The 22408-nt window shown below is 62.6% G+C and overlaps 1 protein-coding gene across 3 annotated transcripts in view; it reads left to right on the plus strand.

Annotated features, from left to right (window-relative positions):
• The first annotated feature begins 3721 nt into the window (after window positions 1-3721).
• SRCIN1 (SRC kinase signaling inhibitor 1) overlaps window positions 3722-22408 on the plus strand; it is a 46465-nt gene continuing 27778 nt past the window's right edge. For 2 of the 3 annotated variants that reach the window (XM_084496546.1, XM_084496547.1), the window contains exons 1-2: window positions 4002-4177; window positions 13372-13655. In XM_084496546.1, coding sequence (XP_084352672.1) covers window positions 4060-4177; window positions 13372-13655 — 402 coding nt within the window. In that variant the 5' untranslated portion in view covers window positions 4002-4059. Of the gene's footprint in view, window positions 3763-4001; window positions 4178-13371; window positions 13656-22408 lie in introns of those variants that run through there. The other variant, XM_084496545.1, reaches the window with a different exon arrangement.

Genomic DNA, 22408 nt, shown 5'->3' on the forward strand with positions numbered 1-22408 from the left:
GCAGGCGGAGCAGCCACGTGGCCCCGGTGTCTCACAGGGAGCTGTTCCCCTGCTCCTCCAGCGAGGCTGAGCCATCTTCAGGGCTGCCTCGGTGCCTCCAGGTTCTCGCTGGGGTTTAAGGAGTATTTATTACTCAAGAACGTATCAGTCATCAGTTGGCTGGGTTTAATAAGAAATTATGTTCCCCAGCCCTTCAACTGTGAAAATGCATTTAGCCGCGTGATGTCAAAGGTCTCCAATGGATTTTTTTTTTTCCTAATCTGGCTTCCTCTCATTTCTGATAGTAGCAGCCATGATCTGTCTGCTGGCGGGGTGCAACCATCGGCCTCTGAAATGGAAAAGGCCTTTTGGTCCCTGTCCCAAGCCTGGTGCTGCACTGTGCCTGTGCCTGAGCCTCTTCCCTGCGTGCAGGCACCCCAAGAACCGGGATAAAGTTTGGTCTGAGCAGCCTGCCCGTGGTCACACAGCTGGGGGACATCCTGCCCCTCCGGTCGGGGGCAGAGCTCATCCTCACGGGGGCTTTTCTGGGCACTGCTGCTCGGCAGCCCGTGATTTCTGGGCATTTGAGCAGCGCACAATAGCTGCACTGTGTGCGGCGTGTTAGGGCGCTGTGCTCATGAACATCGCTGTACAGACTGCGTGCGGAGCACGGCGGGGCTGGAGCTGTGCTGTGTGCGAGCAGACACAAAGCTGGGCTGTCTCGTGGTGCTCGGAGCCGGGTGAAAGGGGTCCTGCAATGACTGCCCCGCTGTTCGCACCGCAGCCGGCAGCGCCGGGGCAGAGCGTGGCTGCATTGTGCTGGGGCTGTGCGCGGGCATTGTGAGCAGTAATCGTGCTTCTGAGGAGCTCGCAGATGACAGGAGCCAGGAGGGGCAGCGCAGGAAAGACGGTGCCTGGAGCCTGCTCCTCCCCACCCCAGGGATCGGGGCTGTGCAGAGCTGGCCCTGACACCCTGCACCCACCCTGCGCCCCGCCGGGTGCTGGGGCTCCTGGAGGCAGCTCCTCGGAGAGCCCCTGAGAGCAAAACCGTGTCTGGCATCGCAGGTGCAAATGCAGGCGTCTCGCCCTGATGTGTTAGCTGCTTTTACCAGCCTCTCCCTGGGAGTTTGCTTGCTGGCACGCAGCTGCTCCGCCGCGCTGATTGCAGCCTCGGAGGGGCAGAAGTGGCACCTGGCCGCGGGCTTTCTGCGGGCACCGGCGGCTCTTGGTTTAACCTCAGCTCAGGTTTAGCACTGCAGAGAAGTCGTAGCCTTGGAAAGTCCCAAAGTAGGAACATCTGCCTTCGGATTTAAGAACAGGCGTTCTCCTCGCTGCTGAGCGCCGGCAGCGTGGGGCCCATGGGTGCAAGGTGTGAGGCAGCACCAGGGCAGCGCGCGGGCCCTTCTGAGCAGCTCTCCAGCTGCAGCGATGCTTATTTGCTCCTCATCAGCAGAGCAATCAGCATTGAAAGGTCACCCCATCCTCTGGCCCTCCCTGCAGCAGGACTGTGGGAGTGAGCCAGGTTTCAGGGATCAGCGGGAAGAACAACTAATCCTTGCTGCCAGCAGTAGCCGTGTTTGCTTTCCCAGCACAGCGTCCTCCCACCGCTGCACCCCCTCGTGCCCCCAGACCTCCAGCGTCAGCTCTGTGTCCCCGTGCTGCCCCCGGGAGGGAGGAGAGCTCATCTTCCCTGTCTCTGTGAGCCCTGTGGGCATCCATGAGCACTGGGTGACCTTCCAGCCCCGCCGCCTGCCCTGGGCTGTGCCTCCTCACCTCCCATCTGCATCTTTACTGACTCAAAGCTCTTGCACCAAGCCTTCCTATTCCCGCAGCATTGGCCCAGGTGATGCAAATAGCACCCAGGTTAGAGGTAACGCAGGCACCACAGAAATGCAGAGCAAGAGGTGCCCTTGGCCCCAGGGAAATGGAAGGAGGGGAAGGAGCTCGCCCTGTGCGTGCGCGGTGCCTGGAGCCAGCCCAGCCTCCTGGCTCAGCTCTGCAGAAGCGCTCAACAAAGAGCAGCGTGATTTTGGGGGTCGTCATGGCACAGCGTGCGATGAATCCCGCTTGCCTGTGCCAGCCGTGACTCACGGCTCTGACTCTTCAGGAGCCTGGACGGGCTCCAGCCCGGAGCCCAGCGCTGCCGAGCTGCTCCCTTCTGGCCCTGCTGCCGCTGGGCTCCGAGCTGGAGGCACGGCTGAGCCCTGGCTGGCACGGGGGGTCCCTTTTTAGGGTGAGCCTGGGATGTCTGGCAGGATGGGGGTGTCCATGAGGGACTGTGGGTCCCAGCCAGGACTGCAGGCAACGCGTGGCATCTTGTCCTAAAGCCCAGGACTTCTGTGTTTGGTTCTGCTAAGGCTCTGTCAGGTCTGGGCAAAGTCGTACCCTCCATCTGTGCCTTGGTTTCCCTATGGACAACAAGGAGATAAAGTCCCCCCTGTTGGTCCTGGGTGAAGGGTTTCTCTGCAGCCCAAGCCAGCTGGCTTTCCCACAAGAATTGTTTGGGCTGGGGTTTTTAGGCTCAAGCAGCTGTAAGTTCGTGAGAGAGCCTTTGGGATGCCAAAATGCGCTGGTGGCAGGGCATGGTCACGGGGGAGAAACACTGGCAATGGGGGAAGGAGGAAAAAGAGCTGAGCTTGGGGAGCCTCTTCCCAGCCCTAGAAGAGAGGGGAGAGATTTAGGACGGGCAGGGTGCGGGCAGCGGGGAGCTGCCTCGCGAGCAGGTGAGCTGCTTCTCTCCAGCCACGGCGCTTTAATTGGCTTCCATCTAGCTGATCAACAAAGCGCCCTTGGGCAGGTTTTAAATCTGCACAAATTGGGTTTCTCGTAGCAGTGCTGAGGCCGCCGTGCTTTCAGCTGGATATTTCATATTTCTGGCAGGTGGAAAACGCCGCTCTTGGCTCTTTTGTAGCTGGGGCTGGGGTGGAAGTGTCCCCGCAAGCGCACGAGCGTGTGATTTCGGAGCACTGCTGGCATTGCTGCTGCCCCGGGGGGCTGCTTGGGTTTGCTTTTAATTGCATTTATTTAGTGTTTGTGTGCTGCTCGGGGGCAGCTCGGCTGAAACGTGTCCGTGCAGGACAAGTCAGGGCTCTGCTGGTGTCCCCGTGGTGCCGGGGGTGCAGAGCTGGGGGACCTGGCACTGGGGTGCCCCCGGTTGGCTCAGGACCGTCCCCGGGTGAGCCCTGGGCCGTGTCTGCTCGGGCAGGGCAGGGAGGGGCAGTGCAGGCGCTGACGGCATGGGCACGGCTGTGCACTGGCTCCTGGCTCCCAGCCCATGTGATGTATTTGAGGGGGCACGCTGACATTTCAAGAGGAGAGAAAAAAAAAAAGAAAAAATACCCAGAGACCCACGGGGAGCTTTGAAGTGCCTGAGCCAAAAAAAGAGAGCAAGAGAGACAGACATCCGCACAGCGCCGAGGAATCAAACCGGGCAGGGGGGAAAAGTTACCGGGGCAGGGAAAGGATGTGAGCGCAAGTACTGGCTGCGAGCCGGGAGGATGCGATGGCCGCTGGCACAGAAACTGGGGCAGCGATTGTCAGCCATGGAGACGGCCCCACCGCCAGCACCACCCCGCCGGCCGCGCACCCCGCGCTAGCACCGGGGACGGCAGCGGGGACCGAGGGGTGCCGGGAGCCGGGTGGGAGCGGACGGCGGTGCGGGAGCGGCTGCGGGTGCTGGTTCCTGGCAGCGGCACCGCGGTGGCTCCTCTCCCCCGCGCCGGGTAAGGCGGCATCGCCGCGCGGCTGAGCGCCGACCGATCGCTGCGCGCAGGCTTCCTCGAGGTCAGTGCCGCGTAATGAGGTCGGTAACAATGCACCTAGCTGCTGGCTTTCTCCGCGTCCATGTTTAATAATGAACCGCTTCTGTATTTAATTAACATAAGCAGCCGACGCAACTCGATCCGTCTCCTTAGATTTAACTTGACGGGGACGGCGTGTTGCTTTAAATGCCAAGTGATTAGTAAAACCGTATTTAATTTGGTTTAGACATATGCGATGAGATGCATGTGTTTGTCACACAGATTTTGGAGCCGTGCTCCGAGCAGTCTCCTGGTTCCTCTCGGCTGCCTGGGTGCGACCATGCTTCCTCGCTGGGCAAAGCATCCCTTTGGCGCTTCCCCTAGAGCAGCGCCGCGGCTGCGGGAGCAGGAGAGACCCTCCGAGCCCGGGGACTGCAGGCTGACGCCGTTGCTCGTGGGTACGGAGTGGGGGGCACGGGGGGAGGACGTGGGCTCCGGAGGCTCGGCCGCTGGGGACGGACCTGGGGCAGCGCGGGCCGGGCTGGATGCTCGGCGCTGCCGGGAGGAGGCAGGCAGGGCTGCAGGCAGCTGCTGCTGTCCTCCTTTTGCTTGACTAAACCTCGCTGCCCGGGCAGCTGCGGGCTGGTGCTGGTGGAAGGGCTCAGCACCGCTCCATCAGCCTGCTGCAGGGCAGCGGTGTGTGTTCGGAGAGGGCAGGGGCAGGGGAGGGATGGCACCCGCCTTGGGATGTGGGCACGAGCCACCCGTGGGTGCTCCCAGGGGGATGATGTGGTGGTCTTGCCCCACTGCCACCCACGGCAGGACGTGGTGGGGTGTACTGGGGGATGCGGTGACAGCTGGGGAGCCCTGTGGGGACCGGGCACCTCGGCTTCCTCCGGCAGCAGGACGTGGCCCAGACACATCCCTCTGGGGTCTGTGTGCCTGGGGTCTCTGTTCTGGCTGACAACAAAGCCTGGGCAGAGCTTCCTCAGTTCTTCTAAGTGTGGGTGCGCTTTCCCGTATCTAAGAGGCTTTAGACATTGATTTATGCAATATTTTTCAGTATTTTTGACTTTTAAGTAGCTGTGACTAAACAGGCTGGCAGAGCAGGCTGTGACCAAACACCTACGTGCTACCTGGGTGCTTATAAATAGGGTCTGTTCTCCCCTCCCGTCTGCAGCATCGCCGGGCTCCCGAGCCCCTCCGTAACAGAAATAGCTTCCTCCAGCCTCTCCCCTCCCTCCGCCAGCACTCAGCATTGCCCCAGCTCCTGGAGATGTGCAAAAAGGCAGCGGCCAAAGCCCCGAACGCCCCGTTCCTGCCTGCTGGCCGCAGCGGCAGGCGACTGCTGGGAGCTGTGCTCAGCACTCTGCACTTCCAGCACGTAGCGATCGCGGCAGGAGCCAAGTCCTCGAAGGAGCCGGGTGCCCCTGTGCCAGCGCAGCGCCGGCCAAGTGCTGCGTCAGGCTCCGCGTGGTGCCCCCCGAGCAGCCGCTGCCTCCGCGGCCCCAGCACGCAGAGCTCGGGAACCAGGGGGCTGCTTCTGGTGGAGCTGAGCGCTTGGTGCCAGCCCGAGGCTCTCCTCCCAGGCAGGGGCTGCAGCAGCTTTGGGTCTGACTTGGGTTTTTTACTGTTAGAGGCTTCATCGGGAGCCTGCTCCCAGCAGGGGTGCGGGAGGGGGCGGCTCTCCCCTCGTCCCTGCTGTGTTCTTCCAGATGAATTTGCTTTTGATGAGGTGTAGCATGTAGTCGAAGCTCCTGTCAGGCGGTTTCGGCCTCCCATCGGCGAGCGAGTGGTTAGCATGACTGCACTAATGGCAGGAGATTAGAGGAAGTGATTAGCTTGCTTGAAAAATTGCAGCAAGTGCATTCGGCACAAGCGCGGGGCTGGTGCAGTGCATGGCTGCGCCTTGTGCATTGCCAGGTGAAGCTCACCCCTCGCAGGGGCTTTGTCTCGTTTTTATCCCTCCTCTACATCAGTGTGTTGCGGTTTTTTTCCACCTCTGATCGCAAGCTCTCCGAAATGAAGCCTGCCTGCATTTCCATGCTGGTGCGGCGATGCCTGCCCTGCTGCCTGCCCTCCCTCGCAGTCCGACCCCAGGATGAGGACACGGCCTCCAAAGAGGCTCCCGCTCTTGGCTGCAGCCCATCAATAACCCGTGGCTGTGGGCAGTGCATGGGGGGTCCCACGGCCCCCTCGCTGCATGGGGTGGGTGACAAAGCTGCATCCCTGCGGTGTCCCGGGGCCGCCACCTGGATGCTGCCAGCGGGGCGCAGGCAGAGCGCGCTCTCCGTCCTCGTTTCTCCTGTCACCGAAGCAATTGCGGTGGCCTTGCTCTGCTCGGTGACTTCACTCGGCGTCTCATTAGAGGAAGAAACGGTGCTGTCAGGAATTGATTTTTGATCTCGGCGTGAGTCCCCAGCCCTGTCTCCCCCTGCTTCCTGCTAACGTGGCTCTGCTGCTCCCATCTCACCTTCCCTCCTGGCTGGCTCCGCACACGTCTGCGCTCCTGCTCTGCTGGCAGAGGTGCCAGGAAGGAGCCAACCCAAACCCCGACTGTGGGGCTCAGCTGAGGCCCTGCTCCTGCACTGATTCCTTATGGGGAACGTCATATCTTCATGGGTCTGGTCTCAGATGTTTGGGATTCCCCTGCCTTCCTTCCAAAGGCATTAAATTTTCCCTTTCTCCTGCACCTAAAAGCCAACAAACTTCTGGAAAAGCAGGATGCTGGAGAGGAGAGCAGAGGCTGGCAGCAGGCACCGGGACGTGTTGGTGCCAAGTGGGGCACGGGTGGTCGGTGGGATGGAACCGGGCACCCACCCCGGTGCTTTTCCTCCCGCACTGATGGAGAGTGAGCTGCCAGGGGTCCTACAAAAGAGCAGCAGCTCTGGGATGCCTGGGCACCACGCTGGGAGCACCCCAACCCTGCCCTGCACCCCCAGCCCGGCAGTGCAACAATGAAGGGTGAAGGCTGAGCCCCCCAGTCCCTCTCCACTGCACCAGCCCCAGAGATTTTGCTCTTCCCCACGCGCTGCAGCCCCGGGGGTGGGTTTGGGGCTGGCTCCTCGCAGCCAGGCCCGGCTCTCGCAGCAGGACCCCAACCCCCCCGCCTCCCCTGCACACTGCTCCTGCCCCCCTGCCTCTGCTCTGGGCTAAGAGGAAGCATCGATTTGGTGTCTTGAGGGGCAGTTTATCGCTTTCCTGATGCCTGATAGATTGGAATTGATTTGCAGAGCAATTTGCCTGAGCAGCTCAGCTCGGAGCCGTGCTGCGCCCCGGCTCTGCAGCAGTGCGGCGGTGCCCCTGGGGCTGCTGCCCCGGCCCGCAGCGCTCGCGGCTCCGGAAAAACTCAGGGAGGGAGATGCGCAGGGCAGGTTGGCTGAAATAGCAGCTTAAATAAACCTGCCTGCAGGGAAAGGGTGATGACGAAGGCAGCTTTGCAGCAGTTCGAGGGCCCGGATCCTGCACCGCCTCGGGTTTGTCCGGGCGGCTTCTCCCCGAGGTGCGAGCGGGGCCCCGGCTTGGCGGGGAGCTCGGCTGCGCATCGCCGCACGACTGCGGTGAGTCACTGACCTGCACCCGCCTGCACGGAGGCAGCCGCCACGCTCGCCTGTCTCAGCGTGGCAGTGAGAGTGAGCCCGAGCTGCCAAAATACTGGGAAGGCTCCGGGTCCTTTCTGGAGATGCTAAATCCGACCCCAGCGAGGGCACCCCGCCACGCGCGAAGGCGGCACGTGGCGCAGCCTGTGGGGTTTGAGCCCTTTGTGTCTCGGCTTTCCTACCTGCAGCTGGACCCATGCACTCTGCATTGATCTCCTTTGGGCAGACACTTCTCTCCCCCAGTTCCATGCCTCAGTTTCCTCCTCGTGTCCAGGGCCAGGGGGTCCCCAGGCTGGACCTGGCTGGGGCCACGTGGGCTGATCCTGTCCCCACTTCACCGCCTCGAGCTGCTGCTGCCACGTGGGTGGGAGAGGAGACCACGACGTGTCTTGTGTTTATGCTGGGAGGAGCCTGGCCCCTGCTCTCCTTTATTTTCACCCTGTGTCTCATGCCAGGGTGCGCAGGGCTCCTTGCTCAGCTGCTCCCCGCTGGGGATGGCTCTGCCCTGCTCCGCACTGACCCCCTCATCCCACAGGGCCGCGCTTGCTGCCTTTCCCTGGGCAGTTTCTGTCTCCATGTTAAAACTGGTGGCAGGGCAAAGATTTGCCCCGGCTCCCCTAGTTGTGACTCATCCTCTCTGCATCACCTCGACCTCCGTGAGCTCCCCCACTGCTTGTCTCATTTTCCCTCGCCCAAGCCAGGGCAGATCCTTCGCGTGCCGACGGCGCCGTGGTGCTGCACAGCCTGCGGGGAAGTGCTCGGATGGGTATAGGAACAGCTCCCTGCCAGGAGCATCAGGAGCTCCTGGGGAGATGCTGAGCTGATCAGACAGCACCGAGAAGAGGGATGGGGCTGGGGAGGACAGGGCCGCTTCGTGCTTTTTGGCTGCTGTGCCAGGACGTGGTGCTGTGAGTGCACAGGGCAAGCGCAAGGACAGGGCGCCCTGCCTGCAAAAAGCACCCTGGTGGGAGCTGCGGGCTATGTGGGCAGGGTGTGGGCTTCTGGGGGCCATGTCCCCCTTCCTGTGTGTGGGAGGGGACAGGGGACAGCCAGGGTCACGTCCCCCTGGCAGCACAGAGGAGTGTGAGGAGGGAGCTCCAGCCAAGGGTGCTGGGGGAGCTCGTCTCCGTGTGCCCGCGTGGGTGCGATGACACCCGGCGAGGTGGGAAGTAGCTGCTGCTTTTTACAGGGCCGGCCAGATGGGATTTCTCCTTCAGCTCAGGTTTTGACAATGACGGGGGAATTCAGCTGATGGTTTCCCTGCTTCCAGAGCCAGGCCAGCACTGCGCTGCAGTGCCAGCTGGGCTGCCCCGTGCTCCAAACGGGAGCGCACCCTGCTAGCCTGTGCCCAGCTGCCTGGGACGGATCCTGCTCTGCCTCGGGGCTCCTCAGGCAGCCTCTCAGCAGCCCCTGGGTGCCACCAGCTGTCACAGCCCCATGCCTGTGCCCAGGAGCCGCGCTGAGATGCACCAATGCATTGCATGGCCTCGGGTGGTCTCCTCCATCCCACGCAGCTGCAGTGGCCTTGGAGGCTGCAGGCACAGCCAGGGCACATCGTGGCTGGGAATGGGCAGGGCCGGGTCTGCAGGGACGCATCCGGGCTGCTGCCACACGGGCATCGTGTCCCTGCCAGCCTGCGGGTGTCCCGGGCACGGTGCCGGCACAGCGGGGCCCCGGCGGCTGCGCCAGCCCGGCTGGGAAGTTCCCGAGGAAGCAGCCAGCGGGTGGTGTTTTATCTTCCCTGGTTCCACTTGAATCGGGGAGTGAAAGGCATGGCAGGGAGCCCGCTGCTGAGCTGCAGCGTGGGGCTGTGGGGAGAGACCCTCGGGGCTGTGAGCGGCTTTGCCCCCTGGGGACAGCCGGACCCCGGGCACGGCGAGGTTTGTGCTGGGACAGGCGTTAACGGTCCCATATGGGCAGCGGGGTGGCCGCCCTGCCCTCAGCAGCCTCAGCACCACCCGGCCTCTCCCAGGAGGTTCAGTGCCAGGTCTCCATCAGCCCAGGAGCAAGAGGATCGCGAGGAAGCTTTCAGCCCAGCCGTCCGTGAGCTTTCACTCCTCATATTGCTCTCTCCTCCGCACGAGGCCGCTGGGAGGCACGGGGAGGGCGTGTGAGTGCTCCTGCCTTGACGCTCACGTGCTGGGATGGCTCCACCGGGCCGTGGCACGTGGGTGAGTGGAAACCCAGGTTTGTGCTTTAGCCAAGCTGCAGGGGCACCACGTGCTGAGCCCCCCATCTGCAGCCCCCGAGCCAGGCAGAGATGCCCCCAGGACGCATGGCTTTGGGAAGAAAACACGAAGGCTGCCGGTGCCGATGCTCAGTGGGTGCACAGCGCACATCCCCGCACCGAACTGGGGCCAAGGGCTGCTGCGGGTGATGTCTCATCTGCCTGCTGTCCTAGCTGAAACGTCAGCAAAATGCCAGGCAGGGAACAGCTGGAGAGAAGCCGGAGAGCATCTGCAGTGCTCCTGGCCAGAGCAGTGCCACCCAGCTTTGTCCCTCCGTGGGACACCGGCACCCATGCAGCTCCTGGCTGCATTCACCAGGCTTGTTGGCCCTACAGGGCCTCGAGGCCACTTTGCCACCATGGCCCCATCTCAAAAGAGGCACGAGTACAGCTTGGCTCAAGCACAGCAACCCCTCTGCTGGTCTCCTCACCCCGACGGGTCCCCACCTGGGCAGGGGCTCTGCTCCTGGGGTCCCCTCCGAGCTGCTCAGCACAAAACGATCTGAGCCAACCCCATGAGCAGCCAGGTGGGTCTCCTGCTGCCCTTTCCCCAGCCGTTGCTCCAGCCCCACGTGCTCCGTGGTGGCCCGGCAGCGTGGCAGGGAAGGGGTTAGCTCAGCGCGGGGCTCTCCGTGCGCGCCGTGCCGTGTCCCCGGGTGCCGTGCGCAGGCAGCGGGGTTGGAGCTCGGCGGCTGCAGCGTTCCGGGGAAGGCGAACGCGTTGTGCTCATCCCCCTGCCTCAATGGCCGGGCGCGGGGGAGCCGCGTAGCTCCAAGGGCTTCTATTCTTTTGCCTCCCTTTCTCCCCAAATGTAATCACTCCTTCCCCTCCCCACTCTCCCCCTTTTGTACAATTGCTTTCTTGGTCTATTTTTCATGCTCCGCTAACTGTCACGGCTTTCACGGCCCGCGTGAGCCTTGCTGCTTCATGAAGATTTATGAAACTGCAGTAATAAACTGTGTTTGAGAGATCCTCTTTATGATAAACCCCCACCACGCTGCGGGCAGGGGGGATCGGCACAGACCACCCTGCCGGCTGCCCACCCCGGCGTGGCTCTGGCAGGGCAGCACCCGCGGCACAGGGCAGGATTTTGGGGACCTCTCCCACCCGCGTTGGCCAGGGAGGGAGCAGGGAGCTGTTGGAGAGTGGTGCTTGGGGAAGCATCATCGCCAGCACGGGTGGGCTCCGGTGCCCCCCCCCCCCCAAAATGGGGTGGAGGTGATGGCCGCATCCTGCTAGGAGCCCAGGCTGCGCCCCACTGCTGGCAGGTGAGGAAGATGAGGAAGATGGATGGATGAATCGCTGAGCGCTGTGCTCCCTTAACCCGGACAGGGTCTTGCCAGGATTTTCCGTGGGATTTCAGCTGTTTTGAGAGCCAAGGAGCCACCTTCGGGCACTGGAGACCTGGGGGGTTCCCCCCCCTCCATCCCACCAAAGCCATTTGCGGGCTGCTCAGAAGCTGTCCTGAGGGTAAGCATGGAGCAACCCGGGGCTGGGGACATGTCCCGCAGGGCTGTCTGCCTGGCCGGGCTGGGGCAGGGCTGCCCACGGCTCCCCCGGCCCAGTGACCCACTTGGAAGCAGCCCCAGGAGGTGGCCGCGTGCCAGGGGCACGGGGAGCTCCGTGGAGGATTTTATGGCCCCCTTCCGAGGGAGCTGCCGGTGGCTCCTCCTGTAGTAAATGATCCATGGACGCCTCCGGGCTGGGAGCATTGGGACGAGGTGGGGACAGGCGTGTGCGTGGTCTGTGGGGGCTCCTCCTGGCCCCTCCATCCTGGGCTTTGTGATGCTGGGGCTGCCTCCCCCCGGCTGCTCCGGAGCCCGGTGAGGGGTGCGGAAGCGGATGCGGCACGGCCGGGGGTGGAAGAGCCCCCAGCAGCTTCCAGCTCTGCTCTGACCCCTGTGCGGATTGTGCAGGGCTTTTCAAATCATCCTTTTTAGCAGTCGGGGAGAGACAGCGAGCTGGCGCGTTCCACTCCCGGAGCGTGTAATTAGGGAGCAGGGAGCTGCATGCTGATGTGCCGCTCTGTGCCGAGAGGAGGAGGAGGGTGGGAAGGAGCCGGGAGCTCAGCCTCTCCCCAGGGCTGATAAACCCGGGGCTGGGGGAGGCACCACCCACCGCAGCACCCCAGGGTGCAAGGAAAACCCTCCCTCGCAGTGCCCTGAGCCCCCGTCCCTGCGCCTCCCTCCAGCTCGAGGCCTCGCTGCGATGCTGCCTCTCTCCCCGGCGAGGGCGAGGAGCTGCAGCTCCTTCCTCCCGGCTGCTGTGCCCGGGAGCTGTCAGGGTGCTCCTTCCCCCTCCTGCTGCAGCCTTCCCGGACCCGCTGTACCCACGGGGTGCTCTGAGCCTTCCCTGCAGGGGGACCTCGTCCCCGCGGTGCAGGTGCTGGGTGCGTGGTGCCCGGGGTGCTCGCAGCCCCCTGCCCCGAGCCCAGCACCGCGCTGCCTTCATCTGTGCGAGCTTTAGGGCAGAGGTGGCCCCGTCTGACACCTCCCTGGTGGCATCGTCCCCGGAGGGCTCCGAGGGCGTTTTGCATGTGGCAGATGTGCCGCGGTGACCTCCGTGCAGGGGCAATGAGGGGACCAGGCTGAGCTGGGGCTCAGGGGCTTCAGCTCCAGTCCTGCTGCTTCCAAAGGCTCCAGGCTTTTGGCTGGGGGCTGTGCTGGTGTCACCAGCTCGCAGCAAAACCCCTTGGATGACCTTGAGCAGACGAGTTATGTCGGTAGCATGCACTGGAGGCTTGTCCTACACTAATAACACGACTGCTTGTTATAAAGCTAATATGTTGGGTTAATAAATAATTGAGGGAAGAGGAAAAGCTCGCTATGATTTGCGTAACGGGAGCTTGGGAAGGAAGGGGGAAAAAGAAGGACAAGGAGGGAGATGAATAATGGATCAAGGTTAAATGGTGAGAGAAAATGAGCCTTAGCGTGGTGAGTTCCTGCAACACGAGTGCTGCAGGTTGCCAAAATAGTGGCAGAGTGCTCGTGGCCGGGGTACCGCCGTGGGCTGGCCCCAGGCTGTGTGCCGTGGGCTCAAGCAGCACGAGATCTTTGGACTCCTAGGTGGCTTCTTGGGGTGGCACCGTGGGGCGCTCTGCAGTGGGCTGTGTGCCACGGGTGGCCTCGTCTCACAGCCCCCCGAGGAGGTGACAGGCGTTGGCAGCGTGCGGGGACTTCCAGGCATTAATTACCACCTGCATCGTGCGTGCTGGGCGCAGCTTCCCTAGAAATTAGAATCACAAAGTGCCACTGATGGCTGGCCCATCCCGCCAAGGGACGAGCCCTTCCTGCACCCTGCTGGCACCCCCTGCCCTGGACTTGGATCTGCGAGGGCTGGGGTGGGCAAGGGGGGGTCCTGGCAGCCTCCAGCAGCAGCACAGTGCAGGCACTGATGGGTGGCCACGAGTCCTCACCGCCCCGGCCCATTTTTCATTTTTTTTTGGTCTGTCTGTGTGTCTGTGTCCCTCCGTCTATCTGTGCTCCGGGTGGTGCCCAGCTCGTGTGTCTTGTCCGTGCCGTGTTGGTGCCCCAGCTCTGTCTCATACATGTTTCAGCCCAGATGTCGTGGTCCTGCTAGCATCCCAGCCCCTCTGCCCCTCCTGCAGCCCCCAGCCCCATCAGACCCCAGCCACCATCACAGGGGGACAAACCCACCCCATGCCACCTACCCACCGGTTACATCCCTTTGGGGGACGACCCAGCTCCCAGCGGGGGCTCAGCCACATCTCAAACCACCCCTGGCCCCTAGCTTACAACCCCCCCAGCCCCATCGTGGCACCCCAAACCCCCCCGGGCCCTGACCCTGCTCTGCTCTCCCCGCGCAGATCCCGACAGGACGAGCACCCACATGATCTCGGCGGACGATGCCGAGTACCCGCGGGAGTACCGCACCCTGGGCAACGGCACGCGGCGCTTCTCCAACGTAGGGCTGGTGCACACCTCGGAGCGCCGGCACACCGTCATCGCCGCCCAGAGCCTCGAGGCCCTCACCGGCCTCCAGAAGTCGGAGATGGAGCGCAAGAGGGACGCCTTCATGGACCACCTGAAGAACAAGTACCCGCAGCATGCGCTGGCGCTCCGCGGGCAGCAGGAGCGCATGCGGGACCAGGTAAGGGGGCATCTGCTTGGGGAGGGGGGGGGGACACCTCACCTCGCCCCCTGGGGCTGTCCGGTGGGGCAGGGGCTCAGCAGGGGCCTGGCTCCAGCATGGAATGGGAGCTCCTCTGCCTAAGGAATGGGGTCCCGGGGCAGATTTCCCCTGCACTGGGTGGATTTGGTCCCACTGGCTGTCGGAGGAGGCAGCGGGTGTTTGTGCGCGCAGGCAGAGGGATGGATGTGACGGCCACAAGGTGGCTTCACCCTGCCGAGGAGGGGGCACCCACGCAGGTCTCTGTTTTCAGCTGCAGCTGAGGGTGTAGGTGCAGAACCACAGCCAGCCCTGGTTGGAGCAGCACAGGGACGGGGACAGGGACAGGATGGGATGGGGATGGGGATGGGGATGCGCTCTGAGCCGGGGTGGTTCTGTGCAGGGATCTCCCTGCTGCTGTATGGGCAGGGCTCCAGGGACGTGGTGTGAGTGTGGGGGCTGTGGGGAAGGGTGAGCAGGGGCAGTGAGGGACCACGGCTCTGCTCTGAGCTGCGCGGGGCAGGTGCTGCGAGTGGCGAGGTGCTCCTGGGGTTTGGTGCCACACGGGGATGTCCCTTGGCTACCTGATCCTGGGGGCTCGATTCTCCCTCAGGAACCTCAGAGAGGGCCAGGGCCAGCGGGTGACACAAGCAGGCAGCCTTGCTGAAAGCAGCACAGCCCGAGGGCCACGGAGGTGACACCCACCCTCGTGCCTGGGGGTGTCCCCAGGGTGCTGCAGGGGGGCGCCCGGGCTGCTCCTGCAGGTAGAAGCGAGCCCCAGCCCCGGGGCCCGCCGGGGCAGCAATAAATCCCCACCTAAACTGTCGCTTTTATAAAGAGGCACAGGGGAGGGCGAGCGCGGAGCAGCTGGAGGAAGTGGCTGGAAAGAAATCTTATATCATCTCCAACTAGACGCCTCCCCGAGGGATGGAGGCGACGGCTCCCAGACTATCGCGGCGGGAAGAAATTGAGCTTTGTAAGGGAAAGTGGCAGCTCCACACCGCATCCTGCCAGCCCCCGCCTGGCCCCCTGCAGCACCGGGGGTCCCGCTCTGCAGCCCCTCTCCGGCGCTCCCTGCCTCGGGGAGGTGTTTGCAGCAGGGTGAGGGCGAGGATCCTGCTCCTGCCGCCCTCCAGCAGGAGCTGTGCTGGCTGCTGGCGGTGGCTTTGCTGTCCCCGAGCAGGGCGCTGCCCACGGGATGCTTCCAGAGCCACCCCGGGGCCTCCAGGGGGCCGTGAGCCGTACCCAGGCCTTCTGCTCACAGGCGAAGTGACATTTCTAGCCGCTGAGTGATATTACTTAGCAAATAACTAGGAGTCTTTCCCTTATTATTACAGAGATTTAAGGACTTTTTTCTTTAGGCAGCAGCTGTAAAAGAAAAATCCAGCTAGTGTTGACTCGGGGGCTGCTGAGCTTTGGAGGATTTTAGGAGGCGAACAAAAAGACCTTCTGCATTCTGGAAGCATCTTCTGCATTTCCAGCAGCAGGCTCCAGCCTGGGTCTTGGGGCCGTGGAGCCCTTGCGGGACACCCCTGGGGACGGGGGTGGAGGGTGGGGGGCAGGGGGCTCCCCATGCCCCTCGGGCACGGGCACGGTGCCCACCCCAGCCCCAGCTGAGAGTCGCCTTCTTGCAGCTGGTGGGGAAGGGGAGGAAAGAAGCCGTGGGTGTGTGTTGTCATTTTCCCTACAGGCGGTAAATAATAACGGGGAGAAAATGAAAATAGAAACAATGGAAACCTGGGGGCAACCTTAAAATGACATTGGGACGCAGCGCTCCGGGCCTGCCTGCAACGGGCAGAACTTGCTCGGGTGTTTTTGAGGGAGCCTGGCGGGTATTTCAGATCACAGGCTTGGCTGTTTTGTGGGTTTTGTTTTTAAAAAATTACATATGAGAGGGTTCACACAATCAAAGGTGAATGGAAATATTTCGTAAGTGTCAACATCCCTTTCGGCATGGCAAAGCCCGCAGCAAATTGCAGTTGTACTCCTGCATAGGAGCTGGAAAGCAAGCGCAATATTAATTTTAATCGTATGTATGTATAACAGAGCAGGGGGAAAAAAAAAAGGCAAATAATTGTACCAACACCCAACAGACTGCTAGCAAATCTGCAGAGAAGTCTGAGGCAGCAGCTAGCTAATTTAAAACCCAGATGGGAGAACGCGTTAAATGGGCACGTTAACAATAAAGGGAGGAATGGGACTGAGAGCCTGGCGGACCGAGCACAGCGGCCGCGGGGCTTCGGGGCTGTGCCTGGGCTGAATCCTGCCCCCGTGGGGGAGATGCGATGGGAGATGGGGCAGGACGAGGATGGCACAGCCGGGTTTCTCAGCTCCACCTGCAACGATGCTCGGGGACACGGGACGTGGGTAGGGCTGCCCTGGGGGCTGTGGGGCTGCCTGCAGTGACCTCCACCAGGACGTTAGGAGTGCTTGGGACAGTAATAACACGAAGGTTTTAATGGGGTGATCCTTCCCTGTGCCCCTCCTTGTGTCTCACTAACACCCAGACTGCTTTTGGATGTGCTTGTCTGCCCCGTGACTGGGGGTACCGACCTGAAACCAGTGTTGATACGCAGAGAAATGATTAACCCCAGCAAAAAGGGGATTACAAACACCCCTTTGACCAGTTCAGCCTGTGCACGCCAGCTGAAGCCCCGTCTGTTCGGGCGCCTTGCAGCTCGCGAGCTGCAGCACGGGGTTAAATACCACAGCACAGCTGAGCAGGAACCTCGCTCAGGTCCAAATAAAAGTACATAAAAGCCTGGATTTAAGCTTGTCCAGTTCTGCTGCAGAGAAAAAAAAAAATAAATAAAAGGCTCAAGCTAAGTGTTAATGTGTCCGTGGTGCCTGACAGCAGCAGATTTGCAGCTGCCCAGAATAAATCCGACTTTGGGATAAATAAATAACAGCTAGCGCAGAGCGTACTCACAAATCCGGGCCCGTGGCCTTCTCCTGCCTCACCAAAGGGCCCCCTCAGTGCCGTGGGGGCAGGATCAGTCCCACAGCAGGGTGCAGCAGGCTGGGGGGGCTGGTTTGCTGCAGATCACTTTGTGTCCCCGTTCCTGGGCTGTGGCTGTGGGCACAGCGGAGCAGGGAAGGGAAAGCCGCTCTTTTCTCCTACCTGCACAGAACTTTTTGCATGTAATTGTGCCAGTTCTTTCCTGCTAGGGCCTGGTAGGTGCCCCCAGGGCTTATGAGCACTGTGTGCTGTGGTTTGGGTCAGCAGGACGCCCGGGTCCAGCACCACGCAGCCGCTGCAGCCCCCAGGTCCTGCCCGTGCCCCTGCTCCTGCACGCTGATGCTCGAACCCCGCTCCCCTCCAGCAGCTCCCACTGATTGCAGAGGTCCGTAGGAAGATCCCGGTGGTTGCATTGCACGCAGGTTGTTCAGAAAATGCTGCTGATTTCGTTGCCATTGTGGCCGTCAGGCCTTCTGGGGGGCACTTTGGGTGATGGTGTCAGAGGGAAACCCCTTGGGGCTGCAGGAACCGGGGGCTGTGCCGGTGCGTGTGTGCACGGGTATATGTGCATGCTTGGCTGTGTGCATGCATGTGCACAGGTGCACGTGTGTGTAGGTGTGTGCACATGCACAGCTGTGCATACATGGGTGTGCATTGCACAGCTGTGCACACGTGTGTTCATGCATGTGTGTGCATGCACATGCACAGGTGTGCACGTGTGTGTGAGTGTGCATGCATGCACAGCGGTGCACACGTGTGTTCACGCATGTGCGCGCATGCACGCGCACAGGTGCACGCGCGTGCACGCGCCTGCCCGCCTGCACTTGCGCGCGGGTGCATGCGCACAGGTGCGTGCGCGTGCATCAGCGTGCATGCACCCGCGTGCGCGCGCACCGTGCCCGCAGCCCCCCCCCCCCCGCCCCCCCCTCCCGCTCCGCCTCCTCCTCCTCCTCCTCCTCCGGGGGGGGGGGTGGTGGTGGAAGGGGGGGTCGCGGGCACGCGCGGCGCGGCGCCAGGTGGAGTCGCGGTTGCCATGGAGACCGCGCCCCGAGATAAGGGCGGGCGGCGCGGGGCCGGCGGCGGCGGCGGCGGAGCAGGGACGGGAGGGGGGGGGACCGGAGAGGAGGAGGAGGAGGAGGAGGAGGAGGAGGAGGAGGAGGAGGAGGAGGAGGAGGAGGAGGAGGAGGAGGAGGAGGAGGGGGGGGGGGGGCGCGGCAGCAGCAGCAGCGCCACCGCCACCGCCACCGGGCCCCGCCCGCCCCCGGGGCCGCGCTGCAGCCGCCGTAGAGCGGGGAGCGGCGGGGCTGAGCCGCGCTGCGGGGCCACCTGCCGCAGGTACCGGGGGGGGGGGGGGATGTCCGTCTGTCCGTCTGTCCGTCTGTCCGTCTGTCCGTCCGTCCGTCCCTGGTATCTTCATCTCTCCCCCCTCCCCGGTCCATCCGAGCATCCCCGTCCCCTGCATATCCTGATCCCCCCACCCCTCGTCCAGCCCCATATCTCGCCCCCCCCCCCCCCCCCCATCCCTGCCCTTCCCCTGGGGCATCCCCCCCTCAGGACCCCTGCATCGCCCCCTGGGGTTGTGTGGGGGGGGCTGGGGGCAGCCCCGCACTGTCCCCGTGCCACCCCCCCCCCCAACTGGTGGGAGCCGATCGCTTCCCACGGGCAGCCCCGGGTCCCCCCCCCGGCTCGCGGAAGCCTCTCGGGGAGTGAGAGCAGGGGGAGGGGGGCGCCGAGACCGCTGGGGGGGTCCCGGGGGGCTGCCGTGATGGGGGGGGGAGCGGCGCGGTCCTGTGGTTCTGCCCGGTTCCCCCCTCCCCGGTTTTGCCCCGTTCCCCCCCCCGGGAACGTCTCCCGGGGGCGTGCAGGGGTCTGGGGGCCGCCCCCTCCCGTGGGGTTCGCGCAGGGGGGGAGCGATCCCGGGGGTGCCGATGGGGGTCACCGATGGGGGTCGGTGACAGTGACCGCAGCGGGCGGGGGGGGCATTAAGGAGCGTGCGGCCCCGGCCCGGGGTGGGGGGGGCACCGAGCGAGGTCCCAGCGGCGGGGAGGGTTCCGCTGCTCCCCCCCCCTTCTCCCCTGGAGCCAGTGCTGGGGGTTCCGAGGGGTCCGCAGCATGCCCCCCCCCCCGGTTCTGCCGGTGCCGGGGTGTCCCCGCGGTGTCCCCATGGTCCCCGGCCGGGTGCCAGCCCCGCTCACCTTGCATGTCCCCCCCCGGTGCTCGCCCACCCCCGCGTGCCGTTTCCATAGCTACTCCGCTATGGGAGCAACTTCCCCCCGGTTTTCCTGCCCTCCCCCATATCGTGTGACCCCCCCCGACCCCCCCCAGTCCCCGCTTCTTGTCCCCACTGCCCGCAGCAGGCAGAGGAGGGGGCGCACGGTGCACGGCCCCTGCTGGTCCCTACCCCTATGGGGTGAGCAGCACCCACTGCAGCCCCCCCCAGCCCAGCACCCCGGCTGTCCGGAGCTCTGGAGCTACTGGGAGGCCGTACTGGGAGGCTGTGGCCACCACACCGAGTTGTACCCGAGCAGGAGGGGGGTTTCTAATGCCCTTGTGCTGCCCCGCGTGTGCCGGGGGGGGGGTCACAGCAGGCTGGGGGTCTGCTGAGCACCAGCACCGGGCCCCAGGGAGCTGCAGCACAAAGGGGGTGCCAGAACCTGACCGGGGGGGCCACGGCAGGGAGATTTCAAGGCCAAGCAGGGTGGCTGCGTGGCTCGTCCTCAGTAGCACTCGGGTCCTGCTGCATCCGTCGCTGCCGGGGGCTGCGTTTTGCCTACGGGTGTTGCTGCTTCGTGGTGATATCGTTGAATCGGGGTGCTTGAGGAAGGGTCAGGAGCACGAATCCACTGATGGCCGAGGGTGTTTGTGCGCTGACATCACCCGAGCTCTTTCAGAGGTTGCCTTGTAGGTCTGGGCTGTAATTACTGTCGGGGAGCTGACGAGCCTTCAGCAGGAGCTCTTGGAGAGGCCAGTGCATGGGCGGGCGAGGGATGGGGCGTCCCTGCGGGCTTTGAGCTGCACGTCCTGCCTGGGCTGGGGGGTTGGTGCTGGCTGCCACCAGGTCACTGTGGTCACATCTCCGACAGCAGCCCTCAGAGCCTCCTTGGGCTGGGGACTGGAGCAGGATGCAGTAAAACCCAGCTCCCTGCCCAAAGATGCTTGTGCCTAAAACAGGAGGTGCAAAACAAGCATCTCGGTGCCCTTCTTCTGGTGGGGTTTGGGCTTTGGAGAGTTGAAGTGGCTCCCGGAGCCCCGTGGGAGCCCAGGCGTGACGGGGACTGGATCCAGCGCTCCCGGATCCCAGCCTTGGCTCACGCCGGCCTTTCTCCCACGTGCTGCGATGCTCAGGTTGGAGAGGTCCTTCTGCAAAAATTACAAGACCTCGGCTGACAGTATCTGCAATGCACAGCGCCGGTGTCTCTTCGCTGTATCTGGTTACTGTTTGCATTCGGCTCTATCTTGTCATTTTGCTAATTCAGCTTCTCCAGTGCTGAAAAGCATTAAAAACTTTAATAAGGAGAAGCAGATTAACTCCACTTTGCTGTTATTTTTCAAGGAGATTTTTGTTTGTCAAGACATTGCGCCTGAGGGGGACTCGATCAGAAATTGGAACTCCTGAAAATGAGTTAATTAAAAAGCCAATGAAACTGCCACTGTCCCTCCCCTCGGTGGAGTGTGCCGGGGCTGCTGCTGCTGCCCATTTTAGAGGGACGCAGTCGGTGCTGCCTTGTTAATCACTAACAGATTCGTGTTATAATTGTTAACCGGAGGAAGCCTGCCTTGGTCAAGGCAGTGACTCACCGGGATTTCATTTACCTACTGCTCTTCTCCTGGGACTGTCACAAAGACTGAATTTTTTAAAATTTAGTTAACTACATAATGTTCTTAGCTGCGTTCCCCCAGCTCTGGTTCTCCTCGGGTCTGCAGCGTGCATGTGTGTGTGTGCTGGTGCAGCTCCCAGCGTTGCTGTGTGCACGGGTTCCCTTACATGTGTGCCCGAGCAGACTTGGTGCTTGCATGATGCTGGCTCCGATGTGCATGCCTGTGCACATGTGTGCACATCTGTGTTTCGGGAGGGCCGCGAGCCCTCGTTAGTCGCTCATTTTGCAGCATCACGGACATGACTTTCATTGTAATTATAATCTCAGCCTTTGTAATTCCTCATACCTTCTGCACAGCTCTGCTGCAAGCGAGCTGCCTGTTTTATCGGTTGTAACAGGGCTGTCGTTTCAAATCCTCTCTCAGACCATTATCTCCCTTTGATGCTTTTGAAGAGCCAGCGATATGTTAATTCTACCTTGGCCCTCTCCTCTTCCCTTCTCTTTGTGCCAACCCGCGCCCTGCCAGATGTGGGGCCGCTGGGGGGCTGCTGGGGCTGCCCCTGGTCCCACAGCAGCGTTGGTGGAGCCGCTGGTGGGAGGCACCACGGGAACAGGGGGGCTCTGGGGGAAATGGGCTGGTAGAAAATGAGCTAAACCGGGCAAAGAGCCGGCTCTGAAACCTGCTCCGCGCCCCGCAGAGCTCGGTGCCGTGGCAGTGCCGGCAAGGACAGATGGAGCCCTGCGATGCCCGCGGGGGAGATTCTGCCCTCGCCGCACGGCACCAGTTTGGCAGCCCCGGCCCTGGAGCAGCGCAAGGAGATGGGGCTGAGCCCTGCAGCCACCGCCAAACCAAGCGCCCCGCTGGGCACCTTCCCAATTCGGGGGGCTCCGTCTGCGCCATGCGGAGGCGAGCTGACCCCGGACTGATGCTCTGCTTGGGGAGCTGGGAGGGGGCTCAAAGCCACGGGTGTCTGTGGGCTTTGGGTGAGGGGGTGCCGTGCTGTGCCATCCTGGCACCCGCTCACCCTGACCACACCACATCGCTTCCAGAATGTTCCCCATCCCCTGCCTGGGCACTCGGGGTTCAGGCGAGCTCATCACTGGTTTGATGTGGAGTGGCTGTGTGTGGTGGGGGTGTAATTTATGGACTTTGCGATAAGCCTGTCCAGTCATCCTAAAATAATAAATAAAATACGTACCAAGGGCTGGTGAGAGATAGGATCAGCAATATCAGGGCCTGAGGAAAATTACTGCGACTCTCCAACAGCAAAATAAGGAGCGTGGAGGAAAACAAGCCAGAGAGGGAGCAAGTTGGGAGCATCACCTCGGGGCTGGGTCCTGGCCCTTTGGGCTGGGGGGCTTGGCCCTGTCCCACTGCTCTGCCCCTCCTGGCTCCTGTGCTTGGAGCCTGAGCGTGACCTTGGTCCTGCATGGGGCTGGGAGAGCCCGCGGTGAGTCTGGCAAGGAGGAGGGTGAAGGATTCACTCCTGTTTTCTTTGAAATTGGCTTTGGTTTATGTGGGATCCCCTGGGCACCCCAGCAGGGCTGTGGGGTCCCAGGCAGAAGCCCTGTTACAAAGTGGATCCATCTGCTGTGGAACTGGAGATGTTCCCAAACCCAGGAGCAGCACATCAAGCCCTCCAGCGGTCCTGCTCATCCCCAGGAGATGCAGAGATGGGTTCGTCAGAAACCCGCTGCTGGGCTCCGTCCCGTGCCCAGGCTGCAGCCCCGGGAGCTGGCCCCATTGCTGGATGCCCTGGGTGGCTTTGTCCAGTACTAAAACGTGTTCCGAGGCAGTTTCTTGCTCTCAAGCTCCCGGTGTTTTGGAATAGCATTACGTGCCCAGGATAGGCTTGGATCCTGCTGGTTGTTGTCTCGTGGTGCTTGGTAATCAGGGCTCTGGGCTTCTATTCCTGGTTGTGCCTCTGAGTCACGGTGTGCCCTTGGAAAAGACCTTT

Source organism: Aythya ferina (genome assembly GCF_964211825.1).
Source record: "Aythya ferina genome assembly, chromosome: 23".
Taxonomy (NCBI): domain Eukaryota; kingdom Metazoa; phylum Chordata; class Aves; order Anseriformes; family Anatidae; genus Aythya; species Aythya ferina.